Source organism: Monomorium pharaonis, chromosome 10 (assembly GCF_013373865.1).
Source record: "Monomorium pharaonis isolate MP-MQ-018 chromosome 10, ASM1337386v2, whole genome shotgun sequence".
Taxonomy (NCBI): Eukaryota; Metazoa; Arthropoda; class Insecta; order Hymenoptera; family Formicidae; genus Monomorium; species Monomorium pharaonis.
In genome coordinates, this window is record NC_050476.1 from 13,134,853 (window position 1) to 13,148,336 (window position 13,484).

General features: G+C 34.4%; 2 protein-coding genes across 2 annotated transcripts; one reads left to right on the forward strand and one right to left on the reverse strand.

Annotated features, from left to right (window-relative positions):
* The first annotated feature begins 694 nt into the window (after positions 1-694).
* LOC118647787 lies at positions 695-4,519 on the forward strand. Its single transcript, XM_036293298.1, has 3 exons — positions 695-1,866; positions 4,050-4,169; positions 4,294-4,519. The coding sequence occupies exons 1-3, from the start codon at positions 1,723-1,725 to the stop codon at positions 4,471-4,473; spliced, it is 444 nt and encodes a 147-aa protein (XP_036149191.1). The 5' UTR covers positions 695-1,722; the 3' UTR covers positions 4,474-4,519.
* A 3,487-nt stretch (positions 4,520-8,006) lies between these two features.
* Positions 8,007-12,942, reverse strand: LOC118647711. The gene is made up of 2 exons (XM_036293110.1): positions 11,734-12,942; positions 8,007-8,865 (listed from the first exon to the last, which is right to left on the reverse strand). The coding sequence occupies exons 1-2, from the start codon at positions 12,618-12,620 to the stop codon at positions 8,802-8,804; spliced, it is 951 nt and encodes a 316-aa protein (XP_036149003.1). The 5' UTR covers positions 12,621-12,942; the 3' UTR covers positions 8,007-8,801.
* Between the last annotated feature and the right edge of the window lie 542 nt (positions 12,943-13,484).

Consider the following 13,484-nt stretch of genomic DNA (forward strand, 5'->3'; position numbering starts at 1 on the left):
GCAAAATAATTGTGCAGCTGGTGTGGCATCGCTGTCAAGCAACGAAAATAAACTAGTTGAAAAATTACATAAACAATAAATAAATATTACGTAAATATTATTTTAAACAATTTATTAAAATGTTAATTAATATTAAATAAACATTAATAAAATATTATATAAATATTTGTCCTAAATCATTATTTCAAATAATTAATTATTGTAACTTAAACATTAAATTAATATTAAATAAATAAATATAAAATATTATTTGAAATATTTTTTTAAAGATAAAATTAATATAATATAAATAATATAATATAATATAAAAATTAAATAAATGTTATATAAATATTTTAAACGATTTATTAAATTGTTAAGTTAAAATTAAATAAATATAAATTAAACATTATATAAATATTTGTTCTAAATCATTATTTCAAATAATTAATTATTGTAACTTAAATATTATATTAATATTAAAAAAATATTTTTTAAGCATTATTTTAAATATTATTTTAAAGATGAAATAAATATTACACAAACATGAAATAAATGTTATGTAAATATTATTTTAAACAATTTATTAACATGTAAAGTTAATATTAAATAAATATTAATTAAATATTATATAAATATTTGTCCTAAATCACATTATTTTAAATAATTAATGCTTGAAATATAAATATTAAATTAATATTGAATACATATATTTTTAAATACTACTTTATATATTATTATTAGGTAATACTTTAAATATTTTTTTTATATAAAATAAATATTAAATTGAGCTTTTATGCTATACTTATGCAGCTTATGTCATTTTGTGTGTGATAGCCCTTACACTAGACCACGCGTTCGAGCGTGTTCTGTAGGATTCCGAATGAGCAATTAAAATGTTTCGCGTGTCCGCTGAAGGAAAAAAAAGCATTTTCGCTTTTCTGAACGAACCAAAAAGCTTTATTCAGAACAAGTACAAACTAATGTCGTGACACGTCTGAATAAGCGCGCGATTTCTTTTCAACTAGTTTATTTTCGTTGCTTGACAACAGCGATGCCACACCAGTTGCACAAACGGTGGGAGATCTGTTGTCTCTTTCCTTCTCTAGTGACAGCTCGAAACGGAAAAAGACAGCAAATACTTCTACCGCTCGCGCAGCCCCACGCAGCCCTACTGGCGGGAGTGTCTGAACTGACACCGCTGCTTCGCAATTGCTTGCTGTCGCCGATCGATATTCGTAATCGGACAGCTGACTTGCGAGGAGTATAGGCGGCGCGCGAAAGGGCCTAAACACAATGCCAGAAAGAATCTTCTTCTCTCTTTCTCTCTTTCTTTATTTCCTGTTCCTATTGCCTGTTGCCTAGCATTGTGTTTAGGCTTAACAATATACATATACATATATATGCGTAACTTTTATTTAAAATTTTATCTCAATATTCCATGAGAAAGAAACATCTGATGTTCTCTCGGCGCTGGCTCAATGTAATCGGCAGCGATTATCACATACACGCTATAGTGTTAAATTGCAAGTGTTCAATTGCACATAGAAATATTTTATATTATCTTATAACCGCACGATTAGACTAAGTTGTAGAAAATGAATTATAGCACTTAACATCTTTTATAAAAAGAAAAAATGTAAAAAATAAAGATATTTATATTTTTTTTATACTTAATAGAGAGGAATAAGCGGGCTTTTGTTTCTTTTATCTTTTTTAAACGCATTTAATGTTAGTAGAAAGATGATCAGTATCATAGACGAATATTTCAGTCTTAACCGTGCTTTTCTGCTGATAGTTGGTCTATGGCCTTATCAACGATCAAAATTTGTTCGATTTTATTCATTTTGTTGCTACAGTATTATTGTAACTACTGTTCTACTTCAGGTATGTTGACTTACTGACTACATTTATGTTACGTAATGTAGAGGATTACTTCAATACTTGAGGACTTTTTTATTAACTTAAAAACTAAAATTTTATTCCATATATTTTACTTAAAATAAAATTGTTTTATTAAATTTATGTCTTATGAATTAATAATGATCAACTACTTGTTACAAATCTTAGTACTTATACACAAAAACATAATTTTGAGCATGCTCACATTAATAAATCTCTATTTTTGTTACCCTAAGGCTTCATAACACGTTTTCAATGTGTTTTCTTCAAACATTATTTTTAATGTTTTACTGAAATATTTTTTATAATAATTGTATACAACAATAAAAACTAGATATTTAAAAACGTTATATGTAGTTTTTATTGTTTTATTGTTCAAAATATTATTGTATTAATCGGGGTTCTAAATAATGCATTATTTTTTGTAATGCATTACGGTTTCATTAAAAAATATTTTTTAAATAACTAATGCGAAGATCCTTAATTACGCATTACTTTCTTAATAAATAATGCGATTTTTTTCATTACGCATTACTTCCCGAGTAGAAAATGTAATAGAGCACCGATAAGGCCCTGATAAGGCTTCCTTAAAATTAATCAGGCCCTAGTAAGGATGTATAAGGGGCCTGAAAAGGAAGTGAAACAAATGGTTTAAGAGCACCTTAAAGGAAAAATTATCAGGGCCCTACAAACAAATATTAACAGGGCCTTATTCGGGCCAGATCTGGCAACCCCTGGGATAAGGGATGTAATAAAAATAAAAATTTGGGGGTTATATTATGTATACCATATTCAGATCAGGACCAAACGTCAAATCCGGCATGCCTGATTCGGCCATTATTACAGCATTTTCTGCAATCGAAAAAACGGTCACCCATCCATCTGCGAACCACTTTGAACGCTGCTTGACTTTTAAGATCGTACAGGAACTGATACCTCGAATTGATCCATGAACCATTGATGTTTGTGGATATTTATATGTTATACATACGGGTTGTAGATCAGTTCAATAGATGTTAAAAAGATGAAACATGTTTAGTTAAATTATATTTTTATAAATAAATATTAATTAACAAATTTTTTTATTAATTTTCACATACAAGAAATAGCATGTGGAATAACTTAAAAAATGACCGTTTTGATAAAAAAAAAAACGAATTTTTGCAACAAAAATCAGTTGCAAAAAATTTTGTTAATAATTTGTTATAAACAAGGAACATATATATTATAAACATTATATTATTTGTTATAAACATAGACATATTATACATGTTTCCGTCGTTTATTTCAGGCTAGGATAATTATTTGTTAATTTGTTTATAACAAATTGCAAAAAAATTTTTTTTGCAACTAATTGTTACAAAAATTATTGCCAAGAACTGCATTAACATTTTTTCGATATCGCAACTTGTCCTTATTAGCTTTTCGTAACCAAATCTTATTTAGTAAATCTAAGGCATCCTTAATAGTACCTTGTAAGGCCCTTATTAGCTTTTTGTAACAAAATCTTACTTAATAAATCTAAGGCATCCTTAATAATACCTTGCAAGGCCCTTTTTTGCTTTCCGTAACAAAATCTTACTTAGTAAATCTAAGGCATCCTTAATAACACCTTGTAAGGCCCTTGTTAGTTTTCCATAACAAAATCTTACTCAGTAAGTTTAAGGCATCCTTAATAATACCTTATAAGGCCCTGATGTGGTAATATTAAGGTACCCCTTTTTATGGCATCCTTATTAAATCCTCATCGGGGCCTTATGCTACATAAGGATTTCCCTAACCATTTTCTACTCGGGTTTTGAAATGATTAATGAGTAAAGAAATAATTATTTATTTAAAAAATAATAAGTAATGCATTATTTTTTAATTTGCATTTTCATTACCCTGGTATTAGTGATATCTTATTTACAGGGACGTTATTTTTTAAATAATATTAACAGATTGATTCTTAAATAAATAAAAACCTATTTATAAATAAGTACAATGTATATTTTTGTATAATAATTTAAAAAAATAGAATAAATTATTATTAGAATTTTAACAGCAAAAATTGTTTCAAAAACTCGGTTTAAAAAAAAAACATTAACATAATGTATAATCAGGTTTATGTTTAAAAGGATAAATGATAAAGACATGTATAATGCTTCTAAAAAAGTTTTTAATTACAGTTTGCAACACTTGTGACTTCAAAATGTACTGCAGATTATGTCATAAAGTTCTGTTCTATATTATTTGTTGTCATTACTTTAATCGTTACATACAATTCGTTTTACGTTAACGGTGATAAAGTAAGTTAATTATACTTAATATTTTAATAAACATTTACATGATATAATTTTGCAATCTTTAGAGTTTTTTTCTCTTTTTATAAAAAATATATAAATACTAAAATAAATTTTTTTAAACAAATAGTTAAGATATTTAATGGAACAAATTCAGCTCATTTATGATGACTTAAAGGATAATAATGAAATTGCCATCTTTAAAAGATATGTAAACATTTCGAAACGTTATACGACTGCGTTTATAAGTAAGACAATACTTTTTATTTATTATACTTATAATATATTAACAAGTATGAAATTTGAATAACAAAACATTTTTTTCAAATTTCTTGAATTGCAACATGTTTTATTTTTTTAAATCTAAATATATTAACAAATAAAAAATTTAAAGCACAAAAAATAAAAAATAATCAAAATTAAAATATTTTATACACTTTGTTTCTTAAATATATATTTTAATACGTTTTAATAATTATGATTAATGAATTTATACAAATAAAGTTATTAAAACATAAAATCATTTTAATATTGCCATTACAATAAAATATATGTACCTTTATCAAATATCATACTGCACACACTTATTGAAGGACGTTGCAAGAACAGAATATCAATCTATATAATACAAAATCTATATGATGCTGTTGGGATATTGTAACGTTCATGCAATATTCTTCAGATTAGACGTATACATGCGAACAGGAATGCCTGGCCATATGAAATTAGTTGCATTTCGACTTCTATTATATATAGAATACGTAACATACACTATAGAAATCCTAGAAGAGAGCTCATTTCATATGGCATTCCTGTCCAAGTGTGTACTAAATGAAATACAATTAAGTATTATATTATTGAATACATAAATAATATATAATATGGTATCGATAATACTTATAGGTGTATGAAATATCTTCCCGGGAAAAAAATGTTTCATATAAAAACATATATAAATATATACATATAAAATATGTCCATATATGTTTATATCAGTTTCCTTTTATTTGTAAAATTTCTGTTTGATATAAAAAGATAATAGTCATACTGAAAAGATAGAAACTAATTTTAGAAATAATTTTTGCATTGCTTCTTTTAAAAAAGCTAAGTATAAAAAATTATCTATATATAACCAGATATATTCCGGAATATATTTGATTATATATGGACAATTTTTCGTACTTAGCTTTTTTAAAAGAAGCAATGCGAAAATTATTCTTTAAATTAATTTCTATCTTTTCAGTATGACTATTATTTATTTATATCAAACAGAAATTTTACAAAAAAAGGAAGCTATAAATATAAACATATATGGACATATTTTATATATACACTGAGCAACAAAATTAACGCAACAAAAATTTTGACCAAAATTTCACTCAACTTCAAATAATTGTAACTTCGCGAAAACTTATCGTATTGGAAAGTTTTTTTTTCATTTTAAAGCTTGAAGCCTCTATTTTAAAGAGCGTTTGTCAGATTTTGATCCTCTCCTTTTCCCTTTTCGGCATCTCTTTAAAAGAGCATTAATAATAGCATTTGAAAGTACAAACTTTCAGCTTTCCAATGCTTTTTTGCTGAGCGGTATACGTTGATTTGTTCCCGAGTAACAAGCGATAAGAGTCAAAATAACCTTTTTTTTTTAAATCTTAATAACTCCACCAAAAAAATCGTACAGACTTCAATTTTTTTTCAATTTGTAGGGAAAAGTTCATATTTTACGATAATTTTTATAAAATTTACGAGAAAAATTCATTGCACCCCGTGGAGTGCGTCAAAGCATGAAAATTTTTGAAGACAAAACATGTTCTTACTTTTAAAGAGATGCCGAAAAGGGAAAAGGAGAGGATCAAAATCTGACAAACGCTCTTTAAAATAGAGGCTTCAAGCTTTAAAATGAAAAAAAGAACTTTCCAATACGATAAGTTTTCGCGAAGTTATGATTATTTGAAATTGAGTCAAATTTTGGTCAAAATTTTTGTTGCGTTAATTTTGTTGCTCAGTGTATTTATATATGTTTTTATATAAAATATTTTTTCCCGGGTTTCCTGCTTTAATATTACATTAACAATAAATATTAATTTTGTATATAATAATTAATCTTTATTTTCTTCAACATTACAATAATCAGAAGGGAACTTGATTTACAATTTCTAATACATTTATACGTCTATTTCTTCATTCTATCTATCTAATCTAATATCTGTATTTCAATCCTTTTTATTTTTCTATTTTACAAATTCGCTCTATATTAATTTAATTTTTGAATTCCTATAGATACTGAATATTTATATCTTATATATATCTCACATAGCACATGATATCATTAGAATATCCTGTACTCATACTGTGAACATACGTATCGTATATAATGTACTAAGAATATTCTTATAATATCTTTTTTAATATATCATTATTTGTATATTATTAGAATATACCTGTTATATCTAAATCAGTATATTATTTTTCCTATATTTTTAGAATTTACTTTTGAGTTATATATGCAATCTAAATACCTTTTAATGCTTAAGGTTTATTTTTGGCGTCAAAAAATGTAACGTCACCAAAAATGACGAAATAATTTCTTTATTTTGATTACCGTACTGTGAATATATATACCGTACATAATATATTGAGAATATTGTTACAATATCTTCTATAATATATATATCATTATTCCGCCGCGAGTAGTTCGCAAGATCGCTGCTAGGCGAAAGCGCGGCGCTTCTCGTAAGAAAATTTACACCAAAAGGCCAATAAAAGAAAACCACCCACAGCAACGAATTAACTCTCGGATCTCAGTGTATTGAGCTCAATAGGCTTACCTAGCAATAAAGTGTGGTATCATTTTTGTTACTCGAAGAGAGTCCCCATTCCTTGGGCCTCCGCAACTTGAATAGAGCTTCCGAGAATTGAGAAAATATAAAAATAAAATTTTAATCCTTGATTCCTTGGTTTTATGCAGTGGCCAAGAAGTAGCGAGAAACATTAACTACTTTTTGGATAGATTATATGTTCAAGGGCTAAGATTCAGCAGGTTACATATACAGCTTCCCAGACAGCACAGAACATCCTATGGACGTTTATTTTGTGTCCATTTTATGTCCACACGTCCATGAACATGAAATAGACGTCCGTCGTATATCCGATTTCAGACATCCATCAATGTCTGATTGTTCACAACTTCGGACGTCCATTGAACATTCAAAAAAGAAACCTGAAATGGATCTGAAAGGACCAATATTTAAACGAGTCCAAGACCAGATATCCTACGAAGTATTCATATTGTCGATTTTTAATTATTAAAACAGTCTTAATTACTATCTCAGTACACACAATGATTTTCTTTATACAATGAGTCCTAGTAAACACAGAACATAGCAGCAATATTGCGGCAATGTTATAACATTGTAGCAATATTACAGCAATAGTACAAAATTGCTGCAATATTGCTGCAGTGTTTTGTGTTTGCTAGGGTCGTTCGTGTCCGTCCTTAATATTTATTATTTCTACAAATATATAGAAATTATTAAATGATTCGTATGTATTATAATAGTTTTACATTTTTAGAAAGTGTATGATTATATATTAAAAACTGAAATTATATATAAATGTTATAATTATAGCCATGAAATAATTAATTCCAAGAATATTCCAAGATATATTTATATATGTAAAATTTTCAAATTTTATGGGTGTCTATAATTTATATGTAATTTTAATTATAATTATAATATTGATTTATATTATTAATAAATAAATAAATATGTATGTATAAATATACACATTATATTATATAATATATACATATTGTAGCGTGCGCGCCGCGGAAATGAAAGACACTTTTATAATGTAAAACCAAGCAGCTTTATTCACGCGTCCGACAAGGCTCGAGACCGAGATTCAACTCGTTGTTTACACGCGTCGTCAAGCGCTCGTCAGCTGACAACGCTCGGTCCAGGAAATCAATAGTATTGATCCGTCTTCGAACAGCTGAGTCGCGGTCGCGGAGTATACCGGGCGACGCACGCAACACTGCCCCCCTTCTTCTAGATTGTCGTCCCGACAATCAGGGAAACAGTTTTAGCGCTCTCCGCAGAAGACTCCCTCGGTTCCCGGACGATTTCCTGCTCTTCCCGAGCTGCTGCAACGGGTTCCCGAGCCACGTCCACCGAAGTTTTTCGTCCCCTGCAAGGACTACCACGGGCATCCTCTCACGCCGAGCTCATCCAGCTCTCACGCAGGACCTCCCGAATCCTTCCGCGTCCCCGTGCTCCACTCCCCTTGCGATACTGTCCCTCGACGTCGGATCTTGTGCACTTCTTTCTTCTTTTTTCAGGATCGGGGGGGGAATTTATCTCCGTGGACCCAACGCTTTAAAAAGCTCCCCGTCCTCTGCCTCGGCATTTGCCCTAAGTTCCACGGGAAAACCACGGTCAAAAACCGTGGATGAGGCAGTCTTCTTCCCTACAAGTAGCGACCTCCTTCCGAAAGAGATCCCTCTTTGTCCGCCCTTCTTCTAAAAAGAAACTGCTCTCCGAAGAGCAACTGAAACACACAAGAAAACAAACAGAACAAAAACACAAAAACATGAACTAAAATTGACTTCAAAACAGTGTTAACATTAGAATAAACCCCCTATTTCGTATTCGGGCTCGGATTCGTATCGGTTCGATTTAAACTCACATCGGCTTCACTCCCTCTCCATGAAAAGAGCCAAACGGTTTGCATGAACGACTTTATTTCTATGAAATCTCCGAATACAATACAATACATCATTCAATTTGTTGACTATCTTCCACGGACCGTTCCAAGAACTCTGCAACTTAGGAGCTCTTCCAGGAACCCGTCGAGGATCGAAGAACCATACTTTCTGCCCTGGTTCGAAATTTACTTGTCTAGTCCGTTGGTCATACCAAAACTTAGCATTTTTGGAGCTAATTGAAAGACGCTCTCGAGCGAAACGATGCATCAAATCTAATCTCTGCCTCAATCTGAAAATGAAATCAGTCCTCTCTTCTTTCTTGGAAGAAGGAGGGTTGCCTCTAAGAAGATCTAGAGGCAAACGTAAATCTTGTCCCAAATACATTTCCGCAGGAGAAGCTCCAGTTGCTTCCTGCTTTGACGAACGAAAAGCCAAAAGATAAAGTGAAATCCAACGATCCCAATCCTTCTGGTTTTCAGAAATGAATTTCGCCAAATAATCAAGAATTGTGCGATGTTGACGCTCGACTTGTCCATCAGACTGTGGATGAAGAGGAGTCGTACGCGTCTTCTTCATCCCTAGAAGCAAAGACATCTCCTTGAAAAGACTACATTCAAAATTCCTTCCCTGATCCGTGTGAAGCTCCAAAGGAATTCCGTGTCGAGAAAATACTTGATCCACAAGTGATCTTGCAATGGTACTAGCTCTTTTATTCTTTAAGGGAATAGCTTCTGGCCATTTAGTAAAACAATCCACTACCACTAGGAGATACTTATTTCCTGAAGAAGAAACCGGTAGAGGACCCAGAATATCGACTTGTATCCTCTCGAAAGGTGCGCCCACATTGTAAATTTCCAAGGGAGACTTTCCCTTCCCAATGGGCCCTTTTCTAGCAACGCATACCTTACAAGAGGCACACCATCTCTCCACGTCCTTCTTGCTGGTAGCCCAATAAAAATGCTTTCGTATTTTCTGAAGGGTCTTATTGACACCGAAATGTCCCCCTGAAGGTGAATCATGGGCTTCTTCAAGAATTTCCTGAACTTTATGCCGTGGCACCACAATTTGAAAAATATCTCTCCGCAAGTTCGGGGAAATCCATTTCTTATGAAGAACTCCGTCAATCAAAAACAATGAATCCCAATAAGATCAATAAATCTTCAAGGAAGGTTCGCCTGAAGCAACTTCTTGCCAATTAGGGCGAGTCTCAGCCTCCTTAGCACGAATTATCAAAGAAACAACAGAATCCTGAAGCTGCTCTGAACGCCATTCCTGAAGTTCCTTATTTGAAAAGATTAAACGTCCCAAAATCTCTTCCTTTGAAGATTCCTCATTTAATTCCACCTTTATGCAGTATCGACATAAAGTCTCCAAACATGGTCGTCTCGAGAGTCCATCGGCGTTTTTGTGCACCTTTCCGCTCCGATAAAAGATATCAAAATCGTACTGCTGAAGGCGTTCTACCCATCTTGCTAGCTGTCCTTCCAAATTCCGAAAGGACATCAGCCAACGAAGAGAAACATGGTCGGTCCTCACTAAAAACTTTCGTCCATAAAGATAGTGATGGAAAGACTTCACTGAATCCACGACAGCAAGAAGTTCACGACGGGTAACGCAATAATTCCGCTCCGTCTTACTGAAAATCCGACTGTAGTAAGCGATGACTTTTTCCTCTTTTCCCTGCAACTGCCAATATCCACTTTTAAGATCCAATGTACAGAACCACGAATTCCCCGTTAAACAATCCAAAATGTTATCAATTCTTGGAAGCGGAAAAGAATCTTTTATGGTCACAGCATTTAATTTCCGGAAGTCGACACAAAACCTTATTGTACCGTCCTTCTTTTTGACCATAACTGCTGGAGAAACCCAAGGACTATTTGATTCCTCTATTACTTTATGGGCTTTCATATCTTCCAAAATTTTATTCACTTCCGCCTGTAAATGAAGGGGAATTCGTCGAGGTACCTGCTTAATAGGGCGAGAATCACACAATTTTATGTTATGCGACAAAACATTACAATTACCAGCAATAATCTTTTCAGAAAATACACAAGAAAATTCAGACAAGAAATTCGAAAACATTTGTTTTTGAGAAAATTCAAATTCTTGAGAACTTTCTTCAAAAATCCGCAAAAGAGGATCGGAGAGCCGAGCAGGGCATTCCTCAATCCGAGAACAAATTTGCCCGCGCTTCTCCGCCTCGCTGCCCGTTAAACCGAGGGCGCTTTCAAACAGACCGTCAAGAATTCCCGCCTCAGAGAGAAAATCCACTCAGAGTATACATTCGTCGCTTATCTCCGCGACATAACACAATAAATTAACACAAAATTTACCTAAAGAAATTTCAACAGTAATACGAGAAATTACCGGAACTTTTTCTCCGGTAGGATATTTCAAATCACAAGAAATAATACGCTCCTAGTTAAAAGAAGCAGCCTTCTTAGCACTCACGACCGATACATCCGAGCCCGTATCGATTTTAAAATTACATACTCTCCCATTTAAATATCCGGTAAAATAACAACGGCCGCGCGCGGCCGCACTCACACCGTCAAGTCGCCGAACCAGAGCGGCCCCGTCGCGCGCGGGAACAGGAGCCCGAACTCCGCCTGCCGAGCCGGCCCCAATAAACCCGACAGAACTTAGTTTCCCGATTTATTTGCCGGACACTCCGCACGAAAGTGCCCGGTGGCCCCACATTGCCAACATTCTTTCCCTTTTCGCTCTCCGTTTCCTTCCTTTCCTTTAAAATAATTCTTTTTTCCTTTGTCCTCCTCTTTCCGTTTTGAAACTCCCGACTGCTCCGATCGAGAATTTCCGTCTCCCTTACATTCCGAACGGAAATTATTGTTCCATCTCCCCCCTTTTTCCGAAAAGCTATTTAAATTAAAAGACTTTAACATCTTCGCGCGCTCAACCGTTACTCGTAAAGATGTTACCCCTTCAACTTGAAGGGAGCGTTTGACAAACCCGTCCGACAGCGCAGCGATAAACTGCGAACAAGAAATTTTATCGCGCACTTCGTACGAGCACTCGGGATACGCTTTACGCGATAGGCGCTCCAAATCCGCGCCTAACGTCGCGAAATCTTCCCCCGCCCCTTGCTTCCGATTCGTGAACTGCATATAAAAATTTTGCGCAAGCTCACTTTCCCCGAATCGAAGTTCTAACTTTGACTTGAGCTCCGCAAACGAAATGGAGCCCTCGTCAGCCGGAAACGAGTCCAAAAGTGAACGCGCCCTCCCCCGCAGACAGGAAGCAAGAACTACCGCCTTCTCAGACTCGCTCCAATGATTCGCACTCGCGATAAGCAAAAATTGAGCGAGGAACTCGCGTAACGGAGCCGTCCCGTCGTAGGTATCGGGCTTTAATTTTAGACCGACGGACATTCGCGCTTCACTTCGCGCATCCTCCCGCCGCGCGTCCACGTCCGCACCGAACGCGTCCTCTCGCCGCGCGTCCGCGCCCGCCCCGGACACACGCGACTCACTGCCCGCGTTTCCGTTTTGCGGAATATTATTCAAAAGACTCAGCTGTAAAAAGCGCAGCTCCTCCTCGTGCCGTCGCAGCGTCGCGGCTTGTTCCTCCTCCCTTTGAGTCAGGCTTTCGCGCAGCAACCGCATCTCCTCTAGGAGCGCCTTTACGATCCCCGGCGTCTCCTGCTCCGAGTTTCGAACATCCGTTCTGTCTCCCTCCGCAGCGGCAGAAGCGTGAGATCGGGTCATCACAGGAGAACGGTGGATTGACATCCTTCGAATTCTCCGCTTCTTCTCGTCTGTTCACTCCGCGCACTTATCACTAGATCCGCGCGCGTTCCTCAAGGTCCGACAAGCGGACGAGCCCCCAAAATGTAGCGTGCGCGCCGCGGAAATGAAAGACACTTTTATAATGTAAAACCAAGCAGCTTTATTCACGCGTCCGACAAGGCTCGAGACCGAGATTCAACTCGTTGTTTACACGCGTCGTCAAGCGCTCGTCAGCTGACAACGCTCGGTCCAGGAAATCAATAGTATTGATCCGTCTTCGAACAGCTGAGTCGCGGTCGCGGAGTATACCGGGCGACGCACGCAACAATATATCTATATATACATAAATCTCTTAATTACAATAATTTAAAATATTGATTTATATTATGTTGTATTTTGTTTTATGTAATAAATATATAATTTAATTCTGAATTTCGTATTTATTATTGCTTATAAACTCTCCTTTATATTTTTTAAACACTCATTTTAGCAATAATTACGAATACTAGGGCATTAAAAAATATGTCCATTTGAGATCTTTTTAGGTCCATTTCAGGTCTTTTTTTGGATGTTCACGGACATCCGAAGTTGTGAACAACGAGCGTCCATAAGACGTCCGTCGAACCTTATTTGGTTACTCAATGAACGTCCCGATGTCCGAGCTCGGACGTTCAATGGACGTTCAATGGGCGTCTTATGGACGCTCGTTGTTCACAACTTCGGATGTCCGTGAACATCCAAACAAAGACCTGAAATGGACCTAAAAAGATCTCAAATGGACATATTTTTTAATGCCCTAGTATTCATCCATGTGCTATCTGGGTTAGTACTAGCCATTTTTTCTAGATGGATGCTAGACAGAATCTA

Excerpts from the sequence above, each read along its gene's own strand:
- LOC118647711 (XM_036293110.1), bottom strand. The coding sequence starts at position 12,620 with ATGTCAATCCACCGTTCTCCTGTGATGACCCGATCTCACGCTTCTGCC. Across the intron at positions 8,866-11,733 it reads AATAGCTTTTCGGAAAAAGG|AGGGAGTGAAGCCGATGTGA; the intron begins GGGGAGATGGAA and ends CTTTTCATGGAG.
- LOC118647787 (XM_036293298.1), top strand. The coding sequence starts at position 1,723 with ATGATCAGTATCATAGACGAATATTTCAGTCTTAACCGTGCTTTTCTG. Across the intron at positions 1,867-4,049 it reads TAACTACTGTTCTACTTCAG|TTTGCAACACTTGTGACTTC; the intron begins GTATGTTGACTT and ends TTTTAATTACAG. Across the intron at positions 4,170-4,293 it reads TTTACGTTAACGGTGATAAA|TTAAGATATTTAATGGAACA; the intron begins GTAAGTTAATTA and ends TTAAACAAATAG.